This window comes from Hippopotamus amphibius, chromosome 11, assembly GCF_030028045.1.
Source record: "Hippopotamus amphibius kiboko isolate mHipAmp2 chromosome 11, mHipAmp2.hap2, whole genome shotgun sequence".
NCBI classification, from domain to species: domain Eukaryota; kingdom Metazoa; phylum Chordata; class Mammalia; order Artiodactyla; family Hippopotamidae; genus Hippopotamus; species Hippopotamus amphibius.
In genome coordinates this window covers 41513433-41540370 of record NC_080196.1, presented here as the reverse complement: position 1 = coordinate 41540370, position 26938 = coordinate 41513433, and the positions used below count along the sequence as shown (strand labels likewise).

The following is a 26938-nucleotide window of genomic DNA, read 5'->3' as shown; positions in this document are numbered from 1 at the left end:
AATGAACTGATTTCTGCAACTAGACACCGGTGACAGCTGCACAACACTGTGAGTGTACCAAATGTCACTAATGGTAAATTTCTACATTATGTGTATTTACCACAAATCAAAGTACATCTCCCTCAAACTGTGGGCAGGATGGAATGCAGCTATCTTTCCTTGTTGAGGTGAGAAGCCCTGTCTCCTCCACATGGAAGCACAAGAAAATCAACTCAAAATTTCTAAGAAATCAATCATTCTGGATATTAATTATGAAGTACAAAGCAAAGTTCTATTGTCAGCCCAGTATCTGCACCCACCAACTAGGCAGTCCTCTTCTCAGGAACCCCTTCAGAGCACTTCAGCCTCTAAGATAAGGAGCCTTCCAAAATATGGATTTTTAACAAGTTCAAATAGCTGCAAATCAGAGACTCCATCTAGGCAAGCCTCACTGTTTATTAAACACACCCCTTTTTCTGGGCTTCCCCATCCCGAGGATGTCTAGCCACAAGATTGGAAACTGAACAATCCAGCTTTTTGGGTCAGAGTAAAGGTCCACTGTTGGCCTGTCTCTGTCACCCATCGAGGCTCTACTCTCTAAAAAGGAAGTCAATCAGGAGAACCCTGGGCTAATGGAGCTCAAATCCCCCTTCTGATGTTCCTCCTAGACTAAGCGCCTCATACTCAGCTCCCTCCGTCTCCTGAAAAGGTGAGAACATTGGCTGTCTTCACCCTACCTTGAGAGCACATAAGTGAGTTTCCATTTCCTCTCTTATCCATTACCAAAACAGGGCCAAACCTGAAGGGAACATTTCCTCATTTCAGCCATCCTAGGTCAGGACTGGTGTGCTGTGGTCAGCCTGAGAATGAGGGGCGGGGTCTCGACACGCCCAGGAGACAAGCCCAGGTCCTTCCTAGAACAGCTCTCATTTGTGATGCCAACAGCAGAGGTCACAACCACAACTGCCGGGGACAGTCCCAGTCTGGAAGTGAGAAGAAGGGTGGAGGCTCTTCCACCCCAGGATGCCCACATGGCCTCTGTCAGGAAGAACAGGGGCTTCTAAGCTTAGAGAGGAGGGAACAGGAGACTCAGCCACGAAGCTAGAGAACAAGACCAAGGATAAACTTGACCAAACCAGTCACTGACCCAACTGGCCAAGACTGAACTCTGGACACCTGAGAGAGAGACACCCAAGAACTCAGTCCTGTCCTCAGCAGGACACCCACTAACAGCCAACATCCATTGTCACCTGGCCCCACTAGCGCCCTGCTCAGAACCCCTGCAAGAGAAGAGGAAGCTGAGGCTCTCTCTCATCCTGACCTCTTGTTGCATCATTTGAAACCTTCAGGGGAATCTGATCCTGGAAATGAGGTTTCTAATAATTTTTTTCAATCATGCCCCATCTGGAACTAAACCAGACAGAACAAATTTCTGACTTCCAGAAATATACTCACATTTTGGAGAATTCCACACAGCCCTCAGAGAAATGCTTTACCCTCAGAGCAAATAATGTTAGTACCTGGGTGTCTTGGCTTCTCAGCTTTGCGTGCTGAAGGCAGCACCTGGAGGAAACACTGGGGCCTGCCGGCTGCTCGGCTAGTGGGGGGCCCAGGATGCAGGGCCTAGCCACGGCTGCAGCACAGGAAGCCTGGGGTTTGCTTGCAGCTCAGAAGTTTATTAGTGAACGAGTTTGGGCCAGCTGGTGTCTACACGCTTGCTCACTGCAACATGGTGTGCTGGCTGCAGAAGGAGAGACGGCGTGCTGCTCTGCTGGTCACTGGTGATGCCGCCCCAAGAGAATGAAGGGCTTCTCTCCTGGGTCCAAGATACCAGCACTTGGAGCCAGTGCCATCAGAGGGACCCCACTTCTGTCTCCAGTGCCTGGGCCGGGGGGATGAGGGTTTTTAAGATCTCCGTGTAGTAGGGGCCAAACACCTGCTGATTGTGATGTGTTAGGTTGATGAACTTTTGGCCCAGTTCTGCCAGCTCTGCCTCAATGAGGGTAAGGCCTCCAGGTAGGTCTAGTAGAGACCGCTGCACACCAAGAACCAAACAGCATTTGAGGAACAAGTGGATCCGCTGATCTGTGAGCAGGAAAAGACAGTGAGAAGGGAGACAGAAAACAACTTTCAAGGAGAAACACTGCCCCCTGCACTCTACTCACCCAAGTTCAAAGTTAACTGACCTAGCCACTCACCTGGACATAAGGAAATTTGTTTTGTTTAGGGAAGGGGCTGCTACCTAGCTCCCAAAGACAAAGCAAAGATCAAAAACTAATGGACTAGTACACATTTCTATCCAAAAGATTCCTTAAGTATCCATCCGTTAGATTCTAGTATTTGACATAACAGGAGGCTCTTCGACTGACCCTTCAGATGGCTGAGGTTAAAAGCAAGGTCAAGTTCACAGCCGCCGTTCCAACATGGAACAGGGAAAATCCCTGCTTTGGGAACATGTCTTCCAGCCTAATTCAGCATCAATTTCTTGTTGGCAAGGGGTGGGTGTCACATGTAGACTGCAGCCAAAAATGACCCAGAAGGCCAGGGATGACTTAACCAGTGTGGTTGGACAGTATGCCACACCTAGAAGCCATGAATTCCCGGTACGAACCTTCCTTAGAACCATAGAGTCAGTCCTTAAACTAAAAGGGATATATTTTCAACCTAGCATTTTGCAAACACTAAAGCCTACGTGGTGACACGCCCAGTCGTCACGGCTTTTACTGTTAAATGACTCAGTGAGCAGCTTCCGGGGTCAGGATCGGCCCCTCCCCTGGGCACTCTCACCACCCCACAGGCACACTCACCAATGACGCTGCGGACACAGTTCTCCTTCTTGGCGATGTTCTGGAGCTGTCCTATCAGAGACGCTGTGTTGTCGCTGCTCAGGGCAGCAAGGCCCATGTTCTTGAGGCTCTGGTGGATCTCCTGAGACACCTGCTCACTCACAGTCAGCATAGCCTCCTCCTCAGGCCTAGACCAAGAAGGAGAGTAAGCTGGTACCCAGGGATGGCCCTGAGCCCAGAAGCTCCACAGCAGAAGCCAGGCCCATGGGGAGGGAGATGCCCAGCCACCCTCCTGCCCTCACCCCAGGCCCTGGGAGCACAGAGCCCCGTGCGCAGGGGAAGTGTCTTCACTGTTACCCTCCAGACACTGACTGCTTTCTCTGTATGATACCGTGTTCTTCTTCTTAGAAAACAAAATAAACTATAAAATCAACTCTGGACAAGGGTTTCGTATCCACTCAGTATTCTTTAGCCCCATGTAATTTATTTATATATGCACATTTTTAAGACTTTCTTGGACATTTTCCATGGTCATTTGTCCTACTCTCACCAATTACAATGACAAACCTGGTCTTGTGATCCCGCTTTTGCCCTTGGTGTGACACCTCGCACTCAGCGGATATTCAATCAATATTGCTGACTGACTGGCCCACTCCTGGAGATACATAAGACCAGTCCGCTCAACTAGATAAAGACTCTTCTGCAGCAAACAAGATAATGAATCATTTTATAGTAAACTATCCTCCATACTACCTTTTTGGAAGAAAGTTTGATTTTTCTTTGTTACAAGCTTTTTTTACAAGCATTTGTTACAAGCATTTGTTACCACTTATGGAAAGATACCAACAATCTTTGTGGATGATTCCAAAGGGCCTTTCTGTGGCTTCTTGTGGAATGTAAGGCATCCTTCATCACCTGCCTGTGACTTCATATCACCTATCATTACTCTGACAAAGATCTATGCAGCTCACCTGGACTTAAACTCCTCCATCAGGGCTTTGGTTATGCGTTTCAGCTTATCCACAAACGGAGGCGAGCCAAACAGAATGCTGCCAGAGAAGCTGCTGGCCACTACCAAGACCGAGGCCAGGACAGTTAACTGGCACAGCTGGGCCTCCAACTCCTGCAGCCAGGCTCTGTCCATCAGCAGGGTCTGAGGAAGCAGGCAGAGTGGGCTGTCTGGAGAGGAGGGTCCCCATGCAAGTCTTGTGTCCCAGACAAGGCCCGCCATGGTCCTACCTCAGGGAACGCTTCATCTTCAGGGTCCCAGAGGAGGAGGTTCAGGAAGCCCTGGGACAGCACCATCGTGGGGCTGGGGGGCTCTGGGCCGCTGGCTGCCTCACTTGGAGAGGGGCAGGTGGTGCTGGGGGCGTCGGGAGCGTCAGGGCAGCTGGGCAGCGGTGTGGAAAGGTCTGCCGCCGCCCGGGTCAGCCACCTGGTGGTGTGAGCGAGGAGGCCTGTGATAGGAAGAGCATGTAAGCATCTTCAGCTCCTACATCGCTGAGGCCTTGGGACAAAGATTCAAGATCTCCATCTCCTCAATAAGTAAATGCTTCGGTGGGGAAAATCTTTCTGGCTTAGATAACTATTCCTTCTGCCACCCCTGTCTGATGAAGAAACTTTCTGTTCCTAAAAAGAGGCAGAGTACTCTCTCACATCATAAAAGACCCAAAGTCATATTCCCCAATCCTGCCCTCAAGTTGTATACGTACTAGGCTGCTTGTTGAGGAGTTCCTGAAATTTAGCTCGTTCATACTGGATGGAATGTTCCTGCAGTTGGGGCTGAAGGCTCTGGATAGTGTAGTTCACCATGTCCATTTTCATCAGGCCTAGAACCTGGAAGATCCCTCTAATACAGGAGGAAATAGAATATTTATACTATGAAAGGAAATCCAGTGAGGGGGAACCTACATGAGGTATCATTAAATCACTATATTCTAGAGGTAGCAGGGGCTTTAAAACTAACTTAGCCCTGGCTCCTAAATTTACAAAAGATGGCACCGTGGCCCAGGAGCCAAGGCCCAGAGTGAGTGGTAGAGCTAGGAAGAGATAAGCCTCTGGATGTTAAAGCCTTCAGACCTTTCCACAACAGTTATTCTATGTCTCTTAAAAGAGTAGTCAGTGGAAGGAAACAGCAGCAGGCCAATAAATCTCTCTGGGAAGTGAGATTAAAGCTGATGTTATTTCTGATGCTATTTTGGACAATTCACTTTTTTTTTTTTTTCAACTTTCTGGGTCATGGTTTCTACAGCTCTGAAAAGGGGATAACCTCCCATCCCTATCCCTCATATTGTGTGAACTGCAATGAAAAAAACCTGGGATAGGGCTGTCTGAATTCCTTGGAAGAAAGGATTACATACTCCAGTGATTTATGGTAGGATGGCATACAGCGCCTCAACCAATCTAAGACCATCTTCAGAAAAGAGAAGCTAACAGACCAGAGAAAAGAGGAGCTAGTCAGTTAGCCAAGACAGAGGCTATGATCCAGTGTCCTGCCCAGCTGTACCGGGCCCAGGGGCTGAGGCACATTTCAAGGAATGGGTCAAGTTTCACACCTCAGTAACCGAACAGGATCTGTGATGTTCTCTAGTTTCTGCACTGCTTCATCTCGAACTGGTGCACACAGCAGAGTCATCATGTTGAGAATGTACTTGGAGAGATGAGGGACATTCAGGGCCCCGTTTTCTGCTTCCTGCTTAAGAAGGTCCATGTCCAGGGCTTCTTCAATCTCACTTCTTAGGCGGTTCTGGCGTGGTAATAGCAGTGACAGCAAGATCTGCCCAGGAAAGAAAGTCAAAGGAGTTGCTTTCTGTTCAGAGCCCCAAACTTTCTCTGATGGACAATCCCTTTAGCTAAAGACATCCCAGCCCATGTCTTTTAAGGATCAAGAAGTTAGGTTCCGGACTTCCTAGGTGGCGCAGTGGTAAAGAATCCGCCTGCCAATGCAGGGGACACGAGTTCGAGCCCTGCCCTGGGAAGATTCCACATGCCACGGAGCAACCAAGCCCATGAGCCACAGCTATTGAGCCTGTGCTCTAGAGCCCGTGAGCCACAACTACTGAGCCCATGTGCTGCAACTATTGAAGCTCATGCGCCTAGGGCCTGTGCTCCACAACAAGAGAAGCCACTACAATGAGGAGCCTGTGCACCACAACGAAGAGTAGCCCCCGCTCGCAGCAACTAGAGAAAGCCCATGTGCAGCAATGAAGACCCAAAGCAGCCAATAAATAAATAAAATAAATTAAAAAAAAAAAAAAGTTAGGTTCCTTACAGATGGCCAAAAAGCACGTGAGAAGATGCTCAACATCACTAATTATTAGAGAAATGCAAATCAAATGTACAATGAGTTATCATCTCACACCAGTCAGAATGGCCATCATCAAAAAAATCTACAAACAATAAATGCTTGAGAGGGTATGGAGAAAAGGGAACCCTCCTATACTGTTGGTGGAAATGTAAATTGCTACAGCCACTATGAAGAACAATATGGAGGTTCCTTTAAAAAGATAAAAATAGAGCTACCATATGATGCAGCAATTCTACTCCTGGGCATATATCCAGAGAAAACCATAATTCAAAAAGACACATGCACCCCAATGTTCACTGCAGCACTATTTACAATAGCCAAGACATGGAAGCAACCTAAATGTCTAGCAACAGAGGAATGGATAAAGATGTCATACATACACACACACACACACACACACACACAATGGAATATTACTCAGCCATAAAAAGAGCAAAATAACACCATTTGAATTGATAGACCTAGAGACTGTCATACTGAGTGAAGTCAGACAGAGGAAGACAAATATCATATGATATCACATATGTGGAATCTAAAAAAAAAAAATGGTACAAATGAATCTATTTACAAAACAGAAAGAGTCAGAGATGTAGAAAACAAACTTATGGTTACCGGGGGAAAAGCAGTGGGTGGCGAGAGACAAATTCGGAGATTGGGATTGATGTATACACACTACTATATATAACATAGATAGCTAATAAGGACCTACTGTATAGCACAGGGAACTCTTCTCAATACTCCGTAATGACCTATATGGGAAAAGAATCTAAAAAAGAGTGGATATATGTATATGTATAACTGATTCACTTTGCTGTACAGCAGAAACTAACACAACGTTGTAAATCAACTATATTCTAATAAAAGTTTTTTTTAAATGTTAGGTCCCTAAATTTCCTAGAGGATATTATTTACCTTTGTTTAGGGGCCAATGATAGTTCAAGGGTTTAGGGGATCACTGATAGCAAGAGTATATCATTTTCTAAGCAGATTGAGATAGAGAGATGAATAAAACCAATGGGTATGGTAAAAAGAAATGCAAGATACAACAAATATAAAATACACACTATCACATGGTGACGAGATACTCTTAATTCACGAAAGCAAGCATTTTTGAGATTATTTTACTTCAAAGGGCAGGAATGAAATAGGCAGAGGAACTGTTAGAAGTCTCTTGAAATAGCCTATTAACCCAAAAATATAAGTTCCCTGTGGACAGAGAGTCTTTTATTCATCTCTGTGCCTTTGTAACATCTAGACATTGGTGGTGGTGAGCGATCGGATTGTTTAATTTAATGGAATACTGTGTTGTCACAGCAAGATCCCAACTGTTTAGCTTCATCTTAAACAAGTAAAAGTTGCTCCACACTATCCATTTAAATGACAGACTATGCCAGTTATCTTCTTGGGGCCTCTCAGTTCCAAATCCACCCATCAGCACCTACTCTGAGAAAATGGTGCTGGGCCCTTTAAACAGTTTTCCTTTGCTGGCTGGCACAATGTTCAGTTCTGCCAGCAGAGGGTGCTAAAGAGACACTGCAAGAGAAAGCAGTCTTCCTTCCTGGCTCCGGTGTGCTCCTCCCAGCAAGCTCCTGCAGCACAGCAGCTTCTCTTTGTTCAAATTACTGTGCGGTTTCTTTTGCCTGACTGGACCCTAACTGATGCAAAATTTGTACCATGAGTGAGGTTTGAACTCAAATGGCCACATGTCCATTGGATTTGATGAGCAGAAAGTAGCAAGTACTTTGGATGCCCTAGAAAAACATGCAAACTAGAGGATGGCAGATAATCCTTATAAGAATTGGGCAGCCTGTGACCTCAGTGAAGTTGCTAGAGTTACAGTGGTCTGAACTTATCAAGCTATCCGCAAGATGAAAAGTAAGTTGCTGTACCTCAAACCATCCATCATGAAAAAAGGCACAACACTCGTAGGCCTCTGTGGATTCTGGAGGCAACATATACCACACATTCGAGATTGCTACTGTGACTCACATGGTTGCCAATTTCAAGTGGAACCAAGCAAGACTAGGCTCTGTAGCAAGTTCAGGCTGCTGTGCAGTCACTCTACCATTGAGGCCTGACCCGGCAGACTCAATGATACTTGAAGTGTCCACGGCAAGTGAGGATGCTGTGCAGAGCCCTGGCAAGCACCAACAGGAACATCACAGCACAGGCTTCTAGGATTTGGGAGCAAATCTATGCCCTCTTCTGCAGATAACTATTTTCCTTTTGAGAAACAGTTTCTGGCTTGTGCCTGACCCCTGGCAGAAAGTAAACACATCAACCATAGGACACTGGGTGACCACGTGGCCTGAGCTTCCCATCAGGAACTCAGTGTTGTCTGACCTACCTAGCCACAAGACTGGACATGCACCACAGCAATCTATCGTCGGATGAAAACGGCCCATAAGAGACCAAGCACATACAGGTATAAGGACAGACATACACACCAGATGAGAACAGAGAGCCCAGAAATAAAACCTGGACGTATGGTCAAATGATTTTTTAGAGCATTGCCATTCAGTGGGGAAAGGATAGTCTTTTCAACAAATGGTTCTGGGGAAACTGGATATCCACATGCAAAAGAACGAAGTTGAAACTTACCTACACCAAATAAAAAGTTAACTCAAAATGGGGACCTCCTTGGTGGCACAGTGGTTAAGAATCCACCTGCCAATGCAGGGGACACAGGTTTGATCCCTGGTCTAGGAAGATCCTACATGCCGCAGAGCAACTAAGCCCATGCAGCGCAATTACTGAGTTTGTGCTCTGGAGCCCGCGAGCCACAACTACTGAGCCTGCCTACTACAACTACTGAAGCCCACGAGCCTAGAGCCCATGCTCCACAACAAGAGAAGCCACCGGATTGAGAAACCTGCGTACTGCAAGGAAGAGTAGCCTCTGTTTGCCACAACTAGAGAAAGCCCGCACATAGCAATGAAGACTCAACGCAGCCAAAAATGAATGAATGAATAAATAAATAATAAATAAGTAAATCTTTTAAAAAAATTAACTCAAAATGGGTGGAAGACCTAAATATAAGAGCTAAAATTCTGAAATTCCCAGAAGAAAATAGGAGTAAATCTTCATAATCTTGTATTTCACAAGATACGGCACCAAAAGCAGAAGCAACCATAGGCTAGATAAACAGGGCTTCATTAAAATTAAAACTTTTGTGCATCAAGGGACACTATTAGGAAAGTGAAAAACTACCCACAGAATGAAAGACAATATCTGCAAATCATTTATCTGACAAGGATCAACTATCCAGAGTGTTTAAGGAACTCTTACAACTCAATAACAAAGCAACAACTCAATTTTAAAATGGGCAAAGGACTTGAGTAAATAGTTCTCCAAAGATGACGTAGAAGAGGCATCAAGCACATGAGGATGCCCAGCATCGTTAGCCGCTGGGGAGATGCAAATCACAACCACAATAAGATTCCACTTCATACACGCTGTGCAATGGGAAGACATCTATATAGTTTTTTTAAAAAAGGAAAAGAAATGTTGAAAAATAAGTGAAAATGTTCAGAAATCGGAACACACACATTTCTGGTGGGAATGTAAAATGGTAAGCCACTGTGGAAAACAGTTTAGTGGTTTCTCAATAAATTAAACATAGAATTATCACATGATTCAGCAATTCCATTCCTGGGTATATAGTCCAAAGACTGGAAAAGAGATGTTCAAACAAAGACTTGCACACAAATGTTCATAACAGCACTACTCACAATAGCAAAAATGTGAAAACAACACAAATGTCCATCAACAGATGAATGGGCACTTCCCTGGTGGTCCAGTGGCTAAGATTCTGCACTCCCAATGCAGGGGGCCCGGGTTCGATCCCTGGTCAGGGAACTAGATCCCACACACCGCAACTAAGAGTTCACACGCGGCAACTGAAAAAAGCCTCTGCATGTGCAGTGAAGATCCCACGTGCCGCAACTAAGACCCGGCACAGCCAAAAAAGAAAAAAAGAAAACAAACAGATGAATGGATAAACAAAATGTGGTATATCCACACAATGGAATATTTTCAGCCACAAAAAGGGATGACGTTGTGATCCACGCTGCAATATGGATGAATCTTGAAAACATTATGCTAAGTAAAATTTGCCATATGCAAAAGGACAAATGTTGTACGAGTCTACTTACATGAGGTGCCTAGAGTAGTCAAATCCATAGAGACAGAAGGTAAAACCGAGGTTACCAGTCACTGGTGGAAGAGGGGTATGAAGAATTATTGTTTAACGGGTAGTTTGGGAAGGTGAAAACGTTCTGGAAATGGACAGTGGTGGGGCTGCACAACACTGTGAATGTACCTGATGCCACTGAATTGTAACACCTAACATGACTAAAATGGTAAAACTTTTTAGAGAACGGACTTGAGGACACAGGGTGTGTGTGGGGGGGGGGGACTGCAAAGGGGAAACTGGGACAAAGTGAAAGAGTAACTTTGACATATATACACCACCAACTGTAAAATAGATAGCTCGTGGGCAGTTCCTACATAACATAAGGACATAAACTCGATGATGGGTGATGACTTAGAGGGCCAGGATAGGGAGGGTGGGGATATGTGTATAAATACAGCTGATTCATTTTGGTGTACCTCAAAAATTGGCACAGCAGTGTAAAGCAATTATATTCCAATAAAGAGCTTAAAAAATGGTAAAAATTTTATGTTTATCATAATAAAAAAAATCCTAAAAAGCACAAAACAACTAAGTCTGTAATGTGGCACCATTCTCCAGGGAGGATCAGCCAGCCCCCTGGTAGCAGACGATTTCTTTGGACCTCTTCCTTCGTGGAGGGGGCAGAGATTCACCCTCAACAGAATAGACGCATTCTGAATATGGAGCTGTCTTCCCTGTCTGTACTTCTTCTGTTAGCACCAACATCCATGTACTCACAGAATTTCACAGAAGCCTGGCAGGCCCCACAGCACCACATCTGCTCAAGGAACTCACTTTACAGTCAAGAAAGTACAGCAATGGGTTCATACCCACATACCCCTCATGGAGAGCTGACTGGTCTTAACTGAAACGTGGAATGGCTCATTGAAGACTCAGTTACAGGGACTTCCCCGATGGTCCAGTGGCTAACGATGCTGAGCATCCTCACGTGCTTGATGCCTCTTCTAGGTCATCTTTGGAGAAATATTTACTCAAGTTCATTGCCCATTTTAAAATTGAGTTGTCTTTTTGTTGTTGAGTTATAAAGAGTTCCTTAAACATTCTGGATAGTTGACTCTTCTCAGATAAACAATTTGCAGATTATTGTCTTCCATTCTGTGGGTAGTTTTTTCACTTTCTTGATGTACAAAAGTTTTAATTTTAATGAAGCCCCATTTATCTAGCCTATGGTTGCTTCTACTTTTGGTGTCATATTTTGTAAAATCCAAGATTATGAAGATTTACTCCTATTTTCTTAGAATTTCAGAATTTTAGCTCTTTTGTTTAGGTCTTCCACCCATTTTGAGTTAATTTTTTAGAAAGACTTATTTATTATTTATTTATTCATTTCTGGCTGCACTGGGTCTTTGTTGCTGTGCACGGGCTTTCTCTAGTTGTAGTGAGCGGGGGCTACTCTCCATTGCTGTGTGCTGGCTTCTCAATCCAGTGGCTTCTCTTTTTGCGGAGCACGGGCTCTAGGCTCACCGGCTTCAGTAGCTGTGGCACATGGGTGTAGTTGCTCCACGGCATGTGGGATCTTCCCGGACCAGGGATTGAACCCGTGTTCCCTGCACTGGCAGGCAGATTCTTAACCACTGCATCTGCATGTATCTTTTGAATTATGGTTTTCTCCCGATATATGCCCAGGAGAAGGACTGAAGGATCGTATGATAGCTCTATTTTTAGTTTTTTAAGGAACCTCCATTATTATTTTATAGATAGGTTGTTGGAAGTTAAATTTTACAGTTTAGGCTGTATGTAATAGAATATTCAGTGAGACTGTGACTGAATATGAAAAATATAAACAGCAATGGATATAACAACTGTTGGGACTGTGAGTTTCCTCATTTGGGGAAAAGGTTAAGCGCTTGTAAGACAGATAGCTATGTTTTTTGTCTTTTTCTTTTTTTCAGCCACGCAGATTGTGGGATCTTAGTTCCCTGATCAGGGATTGAACCCGGGCCCACAGCAGTGAAAGCATGGAGTTCTAATTACTGGAACACCAGGGAATTCCCTGGATAGCTATGTCTTATTAGGTAAAAATAGAATTGTTTTCAGGAATTTGAATGTGTGTAGAAGGGTACCTATAAAAGCTGAGTAGTCAAAGGAATGGAATGTGACATTTATCAATTTATTGCCTCTCAAGTCCTCTCCAAATCCATCCTTCTCTTCTCTGCTCTGAGAAAATGGAGTAAGTCCTTTAAATATTTTACCAGATGACACAATTTTAAGCTTCATCTGTAGATGGCACTTTTTTGTTTTGGAGTTGATTTATGTTGTATTAGTTTTTGGTATACAGCAAAGTGATTCAGATTATAATCTATATCTATTGGGTTGGCCAAAAAGTTCGTTTGGATGTTTTGTAACATCTTATGGAAAAGCCCGCGTGAACTTTTTGGCCAACTATGTGTGTGTGTGTGTGTGTGTGTGTGTGTATAGTTGTGTGTATATATATAGCTGTGTGTATATACACACATATACATATTTAATATATATGTATAATAAAATTATTTTCTGTATTCTTCTCCATTATAGTTTATTACATGATACTGAATATAGTCCTCTAGGCTATATATTAGGACCTTGTTGTTTATTTTACACATGTAATTTGTATCTGCTAATCCCAAACTCCTAATTTATCCCTCCCCACCCTTTCCCCTTTGGTAACCATAAGTTTGTTTTCTATGTCTGTGAGTCTGCTTCTGTTTGGCAAATAAGTTCATTTGTATCATACTTTAGATTCCACATATGAGTGATATCACATGATATTTGTCTTTCTCTGTCTGACTTACTTCACTTAGTATGATAATTTCTAGGTCCACCCATGTTGTTGCTAATGGCATTACTTCATTCTTTTTTATGGCTAAGTAATATTCCACGATGTATACGGACCCCATTTTCTTTATCCATTCCTCTGTCCATGGACATGTGTTGCTTTCATATCTTGGCTACTATAAACAGTGCTGCTATAAACATTAGGGGACATGTTAGATGGCACTATTAATTGGTTTTCTGTTACCACAAACAAGTTACCATAAACTTTGAGATTTAAAACAGCATATACATTTGTTATCTCACAGTTTCTGTGGGTCAGGAGTCCAGAAAGTTTAACCAGATCCTCTGTTCAGGATCTCACAAGGTTGCAATCAAGGTGTTGGCTGGGCTGCAATCTCATTTGGAAACTTGACTGGGGAAGAATCTGTTTCCAAGCTCATTCGAATTGTTGACAGAATTCCCTTCCTTACAGCAGTATATGTGAAGGCCCCAGCTTCTCACCGGCTGTTGGTTGGATGCTGCCCTCAGGTTCTGGAGGTCACTTGCATTTCCTTGCCATGTGGCCCTCTCCATATGCAGTTTACAACATACCTGTTTGCTTTTTCAAGGCCAGCTGGAAAGTCTCTTTCCAGTCTGCTAAGATAAAGTCTTACATAATGAAATGTAATCCTGGGAGTAACATTCCATCACCTTTGCTATATTCTATTGATTAAAAGCAAATTGTAGATCTCATCCACATTCAAAGACAGAGGATTATACAAGGGCATGGATCACTGGGGGTCACCTTAGGGTGTATCCACCGCATACTAAAAAGACACTGCAAAAGACAAGAGCTTTTCTTCCTGGTTCTGGAATGCTCACATGGCAGGCTCCTATAGTACGTGTGGCTCCTGCAACTGGCTCCTGCAGCTGAGGGGCTTCTCTAGTGCTGGACTTCCGTAGGGCAAGTGGCTGCTTCTCCAGGGCCAGGCTCCTGCAGCAGCGGGGACTGCTCTGGCACCCAGCTCCTGCAGCACACGGTGGTCAGCAGCACACGCAGGCCAGCAACTTCCCCTGGCACAGCCGTGCCCTCAAATGAGTAACTGGGTCCTGAGGTGTTCCTCATCCCCCTGGGGCTGAGAAAGGATTCTCCTTATATCTGATATTCCAGTAGAGTTTTCTTTGCTTCCTACTATCCCAGAACCTCCATTTCTCCAATTCCCTGTTATAATAATTTTTATATTAAAACGTCTTTGTTGAAATTATTGCGTGATTTCTGTCTACTGATTGGACTGACTGATTCATGGACCATGTTCAGCCAGGATTAGCTAGCCACTGACATTCCAGTGGTGGGGGGAGGGGTTGTCTAGGAACTTACATCTACAAATGAAAGGTTCGTCACTCACCTCTTTAATTTCTTTTAGAAGTTCAAGAGCACAGCTGAAATCTGGGGGAGTAGCTAATAGTTGCTCTTTCAGATGATCCCAAAAGGCATTGTGCATTGTCTCCTTGACCCTGCCTTCCAGACTGTAAGAGGGTTAAATGAACAAATTACTTTCTCAACTCAAAAACTGCCATAAAATCATTATCTCCTAAGCCCCAACCAGTGTTTGATATCATAAAAGACCACTGTACAGACAGGGAAAGCCAGAAACTATGTTTGGATGGCAGCAGAACTGAATAAGCTGGGGTTAAACTTGGATGTCAAGAACACCAACACAACCTATCCTTATGGGTTGGGCTCCTTGTGGTTTTGGCACAGCCTGCCCTCTGCTGTAGGAAGAACCCTAAATAGAGATCAGGCTGAACTTCAGCACTGATTTTGCATTTAGCTTAGAAAAGAGGTGACTTAGTTTCCCTTTATGTACATATATAGCAATGAACTAAATGATCTTTTACTTTCTTATAGACCTAAAATCTAGGAAAGGATTTTCCTTCTTTGATAACACCTGAATATCTATAGGTACTTCCAAATCAGCAGGTCTAAAATACTCTCTTCCCCCTCCAAACCTGTTCCTCCTGTATTCCCAATCTCAGTGGCACTACCATGTCACCGGTCATGGAAGCCAGAAATATCCATCTTTTTTTCCCCTCAAAACAAACAAACGAACAAACAACCAGAAACAAACCAACCAACCACAGAAGCAAAGGCAGTTCAATTAGAAAGGACAGTCTTTTCAACAAATGGTGCTGGAACAACTGGACATCCACACGCAAAAAAATGAATCTAGATACAGACCTTATACCTTCCACAAATAGATCATAGACCTAAATGTAAAACATAAAACTCAAACTTCTAGAAGATAACAGGAGAAATCTAGGTGACCTTGGGTTTGGCAACAACCTTTTAGATACAACAAAAGCAAGATCCATGAAAGAAAAAATTGGTAAGCTGGACTTCATTAAAATTAAAAACTGCTCTGTGAGAGACACTATTAAGAGAATGAAAAGACAAGCTCCAATCTTTGCAAAGCACATATGATAAAGAACTAGTATCCAAAATATACAAAGAACTCTTAAAATTCGACAATAAAACAACTCAATTTTAAGAGGGAAAGGTCTGAACCGACACCTCACCAAAGTATCAATATATACATATACAGATGGCAAATAAGCATATGAAAAGATGCTCAACCTCACATCTCATTAGGGAATTGTAAATTAAAGTAACAATGAAATACCACTACACACCTATTAGAACGGCCAAAATCCAAAACACTGACAACACTAAATGCTGACAAGGAAAGGGAGCAACAGCAACTCTCATTCATTGCTGGTAGGAATGCAAAGTGCAAGATCGTCACTCTGGAAGACGGTTCCACGGTTTCCTACAAGATTAAACGTACTCTTTCCACACAGTCCAACAACTGGGCTCCTTGGTATTTACTCAAAGGAATTGAAAGCTTATGTCCACACAAAAACCTGTACATGGATATTTATAGTGGCTTTATTCATAATTGCCCAAACTTGGAAGCAACTTAGATGTAAACACTAAAAAGAAATGCACTATCCAGCCCCCAAAAGACATGGAGGAACCTTAAATGCATATTGCTAATTGAAAGAATCCAATCTGAAAAGGCTACATACTATATGATTCCAATCATAAGAAATTTGGAAAACCTATGGAGCCTATAAAAAGATCAGTGGTTGCCCAGGGTTTCAGGGTGAGGGAGGCAAGGACAAATAGGTCAAACACGGGGGATTTTTAGGGCAGTGAAATTACTCTGTATGATACAGAAACGGTGAATACAAGTCATTATACATTTTTCAAAAGCCATAGAATATACAACACAAAACGTGAACCCCAATGTAAACTTGAGTTAATAATAATGTATTAATACTGGATCATCAATTGTAAGAAATATACCACATTAACATAAGATGTAAATAATAGAGGAAACTGTGCAGGAGAAAAGGGGGAATGTGAGAGCTCTTTATTTTCCATCATTTTTCTGTAAAACTAAACAATGCTAAAAAATTGTCTATTAATTTTTTTAAAGGAATTAATTTTCCTCCAAACATTTACTTAACTGATTTCTCTGACCTATACAGTTAGACTAATAAGAACAAAAAGAGCCATTTGAAAATTGAGGCTGTACCTAGCCATTGCCAAATAGTATTTGGTTCTCTGGAATTAAACATCCCCCCTTAGTAATGCATGCCCCTTGTTAAACAAACAAAAAACAAGCAATACGAAGGTGAATAAAACAAAAATCAAAATTCCTCTCCCTAACACACCAATCTCAATCAGCAGAGGTAACCAACTATAATCTAATAGTCTATTGCGTACTGGAATTGTTCTCAAAGATTTTCCCCTCCTATTTATCCAATCCATCTTCCAAGCTCCATAAATTTGTTTTTTAAATGTCTCTGAAATCCATCCCCTCCTACCATCATCTCTTACCTGGACTACTACATTAGGCCATTAATGAGTCCCTCTATCTTCAGCCTTGTCCCTTTTTAATCTGTTCCCCATCAATTCATTCCAAAATCAATGATTTTCTAAGATGCAATTCTGACCATGAGGTCATGCTCAAAGTCCTTTAGGGGCTTCCTGTCACCAGCAGCATAAATGGCTCATATGACCCTTCCTGATACAGCTCTGCCTCCCTTTCCAACTTTTCTCCTCCCACCTCATAATACCCTGTGCTCAATTACACCAAGATACTTGTTCAGTTCACACCCCTGTGCCTCCAACATATTTCCTCTGCCAGGAGCATTCCTTCCCACCCAGACCACCTCTAAGACTCAAGTCATCATAGGCAAAATCTTATTCCATAGGCAAATCTTCTGTAATCCTTAAGCAGCTGAGAACTTTCATTAAATTCTAGTCACACAGTCACTTTCTGTTATTCAACTGTCTCTCCTACAAAAGCTCCTTGACAGCAAAGACAGTACCTTATTCATTTATAGCTGTAGCTACCTCTATCCCCAGAACTCAGCATTTTTCCTGCCACATAATAAGGACTCAATAAACACCTGATGAATGAATGCCCAAACATGGGATTCCCCTTAGGAACCTACAATTGTAATTAACGTCATCCTATGAGCCCAAGGTAAAGCCAATTGCCAATAAGGAGTGACCTCAAACTCAATTTCAATCTTTTTCCTGATATAAACTTTGTATTACCTTACTTGAAAACCCAGCTCTGAATAGTACTATTTCCCCTGCTTCATTTGTCCCTCTCTCATTTCCTCTACTCATTCTGTACTCCTCTCCTGCCAGCAACAAACATATCTAAGCAGTGAGAGAGATGCTAGAAGATCTGGGTTTTGGTAAAAACCTGTTCCTAGAGAAGCTAAGCTGTGCTTAGCGTGGACATCTGTTGGCAAAAGCAGGTCAGAGCAGGAAAACCAGGGCAGCAACTTGTGGCAGAGAACAGCACTAAAGTACCAGTGGCCCTGAAGCTGACAAATGACAAAAATATTTAAGGAAACTGACTAATCACAAGCTGCCACTGCATATCTATCTACTGGTGGGAAATCAAAACTGTTTTAAAATGTAAAATCTGACAATGAATTTACCCACTTAACTGCCAATAAACCAACAAGCCATACTTACTGAATGGTTCTTATTTACTGCGATGCAAATATGACTAAAAAGATGAAAATTAAGGTGTGATGGGGGTAGAGGAGCATTACTTATCACCAGGGTTCTGATCCTGATTCACAAATTAAGCTGATTTATGAAGTGGGGGATGGAGGTGGGGGTGAGGAGTTGAGCGGGCAGTTGAAAACACCACTATGAGGAAATTGATTTTTTTTTATCTGTGCCTGTTTATATCTGTGATCACATAAAAGAGTAACTCATAGGATAGGAGCCACGTGGTAGGCAACCAATACCAATAAAATGACCCCAAAGATCTAGATCCCTGGTATTCACACCCTGGTGTAATCCTGTACCCTGGAGTGTGGCCTGGGTTTGTGGCTTCCTTTCTAGCAAACAAAATGTAACAGAGGCTACGGACATCACTCCTGAGGTTAGGTAACAAAAAGACTGTGGTTTCCTGTCTTGGGCACAGCCTTTCACCCACTCACTCTCTCCCTTTCTCACCCTGGGTGAGGGAAGGCAGCTGCCGTGTTGTGAGCCGCTCTATGGAGAGGCCCAGGTGGCAAGGAACTGAGGGCAACTCAAGCCAACATCAACAGACTGACAGAGCACAAGGTGAAGCCACGCCCACACCCCTGACCCACAGAAACTTGGAGATAATGAACACTGTTTTAGCTGATAAGTGTTGGGGTAATTTGTCATGCAGCAATAGACAGACATGGAGGAATTAGCCTGTAGTAACTATCAGAGAAGATCTGAAATCACCCTATTTTATTATTAAAAGTGGGGTCCCAAAGTGAACATCCCAATAATTACTCCAGTTTATTCACTGGTTAAATAACATTTGCTTCTTGACCCTCTGATACTAATAATTATAATTTATTACTCTTCTGTTTAAGTTGTTGAGATCTCTAATGGCTTAGATTCAAGCACTGATTGTGTTTTTAAACAAAAATGCTTCAAGTCTGGTCAGAAGCCATGAGTGCTAAATACCCATACCAGGATGAATAAAATGGGAAAATCAGAAGAGCCCGTACCTGCTGGGAGGCAAAACCTTCTCCTCCATGTGGAAATCATGATTCATCCCAATCTTGCTGCTCAGCTTGGAAACATCATTAACTGTATCTATCAGACCTGTGACAGAAAGAACATATGATGCACACCTGAAACTAATGTTCTATGTCAATTATACCTCAACTGAAAAAGAAAGAACTTATATGGACACCAGTGAACTCACAAGTCTGAACTTCTATTTTATTCAGAGATTCACTCTGAGTAGGCTCCAAATTGGGATTCATCATAGTGACCTTACACACACTCATTCGACCGTTCTAGTCAGTTACGTTTTCTGAACTCTAGGCCCTGTGACAGGGCCTCTCAGTAGCCCAGCATGGGGGTAAGGGAGGACAAAGAAGCTACCTTATAAAAAACAAAGTGAAAATGACCAAAAACCTTTCTCTTAAGCAACAAAGAAATAATTTGTGATTTTCAAAAATAATGTTTATCTAAGGATATTATGATTCCACTCCCCTCTTCCTGCCTCTGATGGAAGTTAAATTCTCCACACAGACGGTACTGTAGGGCGTCAGTCTCACTTGGTCTTTTAAAAGTACTTTCCAGAATTTAGGATTTCACAGACTAGTAAGTTTCCAAAAAGATTTTGAGCAACTGACAACAGCTTGCCAATTTTTTGTTTTGTCAAGTATGGACAGTACGAAAAAAGCAAATAAAAAAAGCCACTCTACCACCACCAAAACCATTTCATAGAAGAAAAAGGACAGTTTAACCTCCCCAAAAGCAGAAAGGGAATATAGTCAGAATAAAGACTAGTCCTTAAAATTGAATCAATTTAGCTTTAGAAAAAACTCATTACAATAACTTTAATTTCATTTCACAAAATATTGCTAAGAATGTTGTCACAAACCAGCACTAACATTGGGGAACCACTATTCTAAGTTCTTAGTACAGACCTAGCTGATAGCATTCTCATATAATAGGCATAAATGATAGTTATAATGATTACTTGCTATATAAAAAGCTGCACACAATAAATCGCATTTTCTCACTCTCTTAATGAAGCTTCATAATTTGTTCACAGAAAAGTATTTGGGTCCAAGATGCGGAGGGGATATAAATGAACTAAGGTTGGCCATGAGTTGATAATTATTGAAGCTGGGTGATAAGTAAATGGGGGTTCATTATTTCAGTCTCTCTACTTTTGTATATGTTTAAGTTTTCCATAAGTAAAAAAGTTTAAAAATGTAAAAAGGAAAAATAAAATTGCAGAAAAGACGTTTCAGAGAAGAATGCCTTTGTTCTTAGAAGATACAGGAAGTATTTACAGGTAAAGTCATGGCTCTATAACTTCAAGAAAGAAAATATATCTGTAAAATATAAGAGAAAAAACAGTATGGCAGAGTATTAACAATGTTGGCAGTCATTGTATTATTTTTTCTTTTCAACAGATTTGAAATATTTCAAAATAAAAAGTTAAAAGGTGATTGTAAAATTTACCAAAATGCCACTGACAGAATTTCTGTTTAGGTAAATGTAAAGGTGAACTAAACCTCAGGTGGATGGGAGGTTCCCTTTATTTTTGCAGCCTCTCTGAAGTCTTCAGTTTTTGCTAAAATGGCAAAAGTCAAATATGCAAACGGCCATACTGCTAATTCGCTAATGCAAAATCAGAACCAAGAGAAAAATCTTCAAAGGGAGATTGAGCTGCTTGTAGCAGCTTTTTAAAGGACTGAGGGAAGTATTATACACAGAAGCACTTCCTAACTACAACAAATCAAAGCTCATGCCTGCATTGACAAAATTATTCTGTCGCTCAAAAGTACCATAACACTATGCAACTCCTACAACTGTAAAATTCAGGAATAGGAAGGGCTCAAAGAGAAATTAGAGGTAAAAAGTAACTAAAATAGATTTTTAAAATCCAGATTCCAAGGACAAAGATGTTTTCAAGATAATTTGGTAACAACCAAATCGACCTAATATATAAAACTTCGAAATTTTTTAAAAAGAGGAATTTGGTTATTCAGGTTAAATTGTCTTGCCTATGGATTTATTTAAATAACCACCTCAAGAACTTAAATAGCTTAAGTTGTTTTTACCAAAAAAGTGACTTTCATACCACATCACGTTCATATCCATTGAATAAGTACCTATACCAAATCAGGATTCCAAAGCACCCAATTTGCTGCTTTTCCTTAGCCAGCAGCGACCCCGTGTGGCTACAAGAGAAAGAAATGTGATTGAATTTAAAGAATTTAGCTCAGGTTGCCGCACGTGAACAGGTCTTCAGATTGATGACTGTAAATTATCTGGTGATTATTATAAGAGAAATGCTGGGTGAGTCCCAGTGAGATCAGACGTAAAGTGTGGAAGAGACTTTGTGCCCTAATAGGAACATAAAAGAACACCTCCTATAGTACAGAGCTAAAGAGTATGATGCCAGAGCAGCGTTACTAATGCAGTCAACGAAGCACCGAGACAACACAAGGCCCGTCTGGGATCATTTCTGTGCTTCAAAATCTACCCCAGAGGTCTGCCATTTTCCACCTACAAATCCAAGACGAAAGAACATAAAGATGGCTCTGAACTGAGCCTCAAATCTTGTCAGATTCAAGAAACTGCTCTTGGGTCACTTCTTTCTCCAGGACCCAAAACTCTGAAGATCTTCCGGTCAACAGGGGACGTGGGGCCTGAAAGTAGAGACTGGGGTTGGGGTTGGAGATGAGGAACGAAGGGGTAGAGAAGTGTGGCGCCACGGACTCCTTCCCGTCTGACCCATACCAAGCACCCCGAGGGCCCGGGCCGGTGGGGCTGGACCTACGGGAAAGGTGGTCCTTGGAGCTGCTCTTGTCTTCCCGGGTCGGTCCTGAGGTTTCCGGCTTACAGGGCCCGCTCTCTGCATCGCCAGGGTCCTTCAGGGGCACGTTTTCCTCCACGTCCGTCATTTTGCTGATGGAATCTGGGTGGGGGAGAAATGGGGCACTGCGGGCGGCGGGGAAGGGGGCTCTCCAACTACCTAGGGGGTCTGGGGCCAGGCCCGTCGCACCCGACTTGGACAAGCTAAGAGGAGGGTGGGCAGCTCCAGGGTCTCTTGGGGACCGACAAGGGCAGAGGAGCCTGGAGAAACAGAGCTAGGGAATCACAGAGAAGTAAGAGCTGGCTCCACAACCAGGAAACTGAGGCCTCCTCGCCCGAAACGCCCGCCCTAGGCCTCCCCGGACTCCAGCAGCAAGGGGAGCCCACGGCGCTCAGGTTGCAAGGCTCTCACCTCCTCCCCAGCGACCCACTGCCACTCCGGAGTCCGCAGGGCGGCAGCTCACCTCTAGACTCGGGCCGTACCACCGCGGCTGGGCGGCGGGGGGTGGCGGCCGTGCGGGGTCAGGCGGCGGCGCGGAGGTGAGGGGGCCGACCCCGCGCGCACCCCCGCCGCCGCGCCACAGTGGGAGAGTCCGGGATTTAAACACAAACCACAGCCCGTCTCTGCGGCAACGGGGCGGGGCACGTGCTGGCAGCAGCCGCCGCCTAGGGTTGGAGCAGCCAGCTGGTGCCTCGGTCTTCGAGGGCTTGAAGCCACGCAGGCCTGTGGTTTCCTGGTCCCTGCGGCCCTTCGCTGCTTGACATCTCCCGCCCCTGACGAAAAAGATCACCTGGAACTAGTTAGGAAGGGAAGGAGCTCTATGTTTTGTTTCTCTTCAGCCTGTTCATAAAGCTTGAGAAAGAACCACACCCGGGCGGGTTGTTTCCTTAGCACATCCTGGGCCCATTGTGAGAGAAGGGCCCTTCTCCCATTCTCCAGGTGTGGAAGCTGAGAACCCGTACCAGGTGCTGGTCGAAGCAGGTGTGGGGACTGGGAGGCGGTACAGGCTCCTCCCACTGAATTCCTGGCTTGGGGCTCATCTGTGACTTGGGGGTTGATCCCTCAGTGACCCTCAGCCCCAGGTCACTGGCCCTTCTTGGTTCCTGATCTGCTCTGTTGCCCCTGGAGTGATGTGAGGACCTGGCGGGACCCCTCCCCCTCCCCTCCAGTCCCTGCACTTTGGGGGAAAAAATGAAAAGGAAGTTTCCATTCCACATTCTCCCATCCTTCTTTATTACTTTGACTTGATTTCTTACCACAAAAGCTTACTTTAAAAATAAATAAATAAAACAAAAGATGAAAGTATTGCCTGTAAGAAACCAAGTTCTCATTATAACCCTTGCTTTGTTAGTGTGGAATGTGGATTTTTCTTGCACAACTCCTACATTTTGAAAGGGGAAATTATGAAGAGATCCAAGAACATTTCTGCTTAAGAAAATCCACTTTACTCTGAGGCCCAGGCAGTTAGGAGGGAAATGGCCTAGCAAAGTTACTGTTTAGCCAGAGAGTATCTCAAACCCATATATACTAAACCTGACCCTTCCTCCTCATCACCTTTTCCTGGTATTTCCCTCAGGGATGTCAACTCCAAAGCCAGGAGAAGTGGGAGGAAGTTGTATGAGTCCAGCAAAGAGTTCAAGGAAAATATGATTCTCCATTATTACAGGGAGATAATTTAGGTTGGGTTGTTGATTTCGCCATTAAAAAAAAAAATTTTTTTTTTCCAGAATTCTGTTTGGGCATTTTTATTTCTTGGAGAAAGTCTCCAGAATAACACTAGTTTGTTTTCCCACAAAAATGGCATTGCCATAAAACTCACTCTGCTGATGCCTGAAATTACTCAAGCAGTTCATTCATATACATTACACAGCCCCTTTAAGTGTCCTCTTGTTACCCAAATTCTCTGGAAGGGGCAGTAGGAAGAAATAGCAGTGTGGGGGCATGTGGAAAGGGGGAGGAGACAGGCCAGAAGAGGAGAAAAGGATGGCGGTAGGAGAGAAAGACAGAATTGGAGTTTTCTCGGGGGTCAGCGTGGGAACAGCATTTCATGGTCTTATCTGTAATAGTTATCAGAACCCAATAGGCAAAAGTTAGAGGTTAAGGAGAATAGAAAGATGATGTGAGAGATAAACCCTCCTTCCCTTTGGGGTCTTAGTTAATAATAATGGATTTTTGTTTAATGATCTACAAAATGCTTTTACATTGCAACTCCATACACTCTGCACGCAGTCCTACCTGTTCAGTAGGCCAGGCAGGTGTTATATTGGACCATTTAAAAGATGAGCAAACTGGGGATCAGAGAGATTTCCGGAAGTTTCCAAAGTCACACAGCAAGCAAGGTCTTGACTCTTGATCAAATACTTTTTATTAATTCACACCACCTCCCTGACTCTGGCTGAGAAGCTATATAAACAAGAAAATATAACTAACTTATAATGGTATGGTAAGTCCCAGAATGGAGTACAAATAAGAATTGCTACTGGAGGTCAGAGAAAGGTGAGAGACCTTCCAGATGTTTGGATCAGTTCAAACCCAGCCGTGAACCAGAAACCTAAGCAAGATTGTGTAACCGATTTGGTGTTCAGAAATGGGTCGTTTGTTCAGGCTGGCTCCCCCTCAACCTCAGGACCACTCTTTAAACTCTCCTAATGAATGAAAATGGATTTTCCACATATGTCCATTCTTTGGCGGGAGTGCCCCTCCTGAGTAACTCAACACCTTTACCCTATTAAAGTGCACATATTTCAAAAGACCCATAAGGCAAGTATTTCTCAAACAACACAAAGACAGAAGTAAAAGCCCTGTTTCCTCTCACATCGCAGTGTGCCCAAAGCTGTCCACCTCAGGGTTCTCCTTTTAAACTAAGACTTCATATGTTTGTTTTAACACCGAAGTCTATTTTCTCTCGTCAAATCTTTGAGTAGGATGCTTGTTTGGGGAGGAAGGGCTTCCTATACTTGCTGGCACACCTCTGTACCCCTATGGGTGCATATACCCCAGGTTGAGAAACAGTCCAAGGGAATTTCAGGCCAGCAGCTAGAATTTTCCTATTTCTCAACCACTTCCCCACATGTGTGTGCTTTAACCCAAGCCCAATAGTATGATCTATCCGCATTTGTTACATACTATCCTGGGTACACTACCCCAAGAGCAAATTATACAGACAGTCGATCCTACCGCAAAGACATTCTGAAAGAGGGGTGGATATAGAGAAGGATGTCTGAGAAACACACGTAGGTGGCTGTAAGAAGTAGAGAACCACAGAATTTAAGAGGAATCCTGAATATGAATCTGCTAGCTAAAACAAAATAACAAAAACAAAAAAATGCCTCATTTTACAAAGAAGCATCTTGGGCTCAGTGAGGTTAAATGACTCGGCTAAGGTCACCACCAGTTTACAGAAAACTCAGGACTAGAACCCATATCACAGTCTGTTTATCCCATAATATATAGAGCTAAGCAAGAGAAAAAGCTAATACTGTAAATAAATATTTACATTTCCTAAAGAAAAATGTAAATGATAGCCCATGAAATGGAAATAGTAAGAGATGATGTTGAATAGAGGCCCAGGCTGCAAGTAGAGCAGCGTATACTGGAAGATAAACAGTCAACTAAAGTGGTAGGGACGGGTAAATACAGGGTGGGACGTTTAAACGGAACCATTTGGAGTCATGTAAACTGGGATCGACTTCATTATAACCTCCCTTATGGTACAGAACCGCACGTCAAAATTATTTGCTTTAGTCTTTTGACAAATGTGTTTTCTTTGCAGACCCCAGGAGGAGTGTGAGAAGGGTGGAGGTAATCTGGGGGCAGTCTGGACGAGGCCCTTCGAAGCTCACAGGGAAGCGTGATGGATGGGAAACCATCACAGATCTTTTCGGGAAAGGAGGCTCAAAGAGAAGCCAAAGAAGATGCTGGCAGCAGGGCTGACGGCCTTCTCCTCCAGTCCTGCTCCTTCCTGTGTCAGGGGTCTTTGCACATGCTGTCCCTTCCTCTAACCTCCGTTCACCTCACTGACTCCCTCTCATTCTTCAGGTCTAGCTGACAAGGCCTAACTCCCTCAGAGAAACTTCTGTGGCCCTTGGTTAGCTTCTCTCAGCACCCATTCCTTTTTCTTCATAGCAGTCACAGCGCTGGGGGGTCTCTCTGGGCCCAGTGTCGGTTATCAGCGTCCATCCTTCTCTTTTTGTCTCACAGACATGTTTCCTCTCTTTCTGTGTCCCCTCTGTTCTTAGCTTCCTGTGAATCTTTTAAACAAACAAAGGCAACATCAGAGAGAAAAGGGAGGATGGTTAGGGCCCTGTGACAGGGGGGTCTCCCTGAACCAGGAGGTGGCAGCAGGGGGCAGTGGCACTCTGGAAGTAACTTCCAGAGGTAGGCTTCTGCTGAGGGAGAGGGACCCCCCCACCTCGTAGAGCAAGCCAGGGTCAGCAGCAGCCTAAAGCCACAAAAACTGACTTTCAAAGTCCTCCTGAGAGCTGCATCTTTCGACTCCCCCAGACAATCGTGCCTTGTGCCCCAGGACACGGCGCGAGTTACACACTTAAAGCAGTTTCCACAGAACCGCATTCAGTTGGTTTTAAACTCTGGGGAAAGCTGGCAGCCTCTTTGTGGGTTTTTTTTTAGAAAACTAGTTAGAGGGACAATTAAACCTTTATGGGCCCCAGAATGTACCTATGCAGACATAAATAAGGATCATTCTTCATCACCGGAGAGAATCCACTTTCTGGCAACAGATATATTTTTCTGCCATCGCAGGACAGAGTTGAGCTCACGTCTGAGGGCCTTTGTGATTAGGGCAGGTGACGGGGGGTCAGAGTGAACAGAGTTAGAACTTGGACCCTAAGTTCTCAAAACGGACACATCGTGGGCCTCGGGCTTAGCTGGTCTGAAATAAATCACAAACTCCCAAAGCCTTCCCAGAAAGCCGCCAGGATTTTAGGCCAGGAACACTCATCTTGTTTCCTCCTTGTGTTACTTTGGGCCAAAATGGTCCATTTTTCAAAGAATC

The 26938-nt window shown here is 43.6% G+C and overlaps 1 protein-coding gene across 4 annotated transcripts; it reads right to left on the bottom strand.

The window, feature by feature from the left end:
- Positions 1 to 1639: 1639 nt before the first annotated feature.
- On the bottom strand, positions 1640 to 22026 carry TCP11 (t-complex 11). 4 transcript variants are annotated; one of them, XM_057699642.1, is made up of 9 exons: positions 21889 to 22026; positions 19088 to 19184; positions 14407 to 14527; positions 5321 to 5541; positions 4478 to 4614; positions 4005 to 4222; positions 3737 to 3918; positions 2787 to 2953; positions 1640 to 2064 (listed from the first exon to the last, which is right to left on the bottom strand). In XM_057699642.1, exons 1-9 carry the CDS (start codon positions 22010 to 22012, stop codon positions 1832 to 1834), a joined length of 1500 nt encoding a protein of 499 aa, XP_057555625.1. In that variant the 5' UTR covers positions 22013 to 22026; the 3' UTR covers positions 1640 to 1831. The 4 variants fall into 4 exon arrangements, with proteins under 4 accessions (XP_057555625.1, XP_057555626.1, XP_057555623.1 ...); XM_057699643.1 differs by having other exon boundaries at positions 19088 to 19208; positions 21898 to 22018; XM_057699640.1 differs by lacking the exons at positions 19088 to 19184; positions 21889 to 22026 and having other exon boundaries at positions 5321 to 5511; positions 14407 to 14502.
- Between the last annotated feature and the right edge of the window lie 4912 nt (positions 22027 to 26938).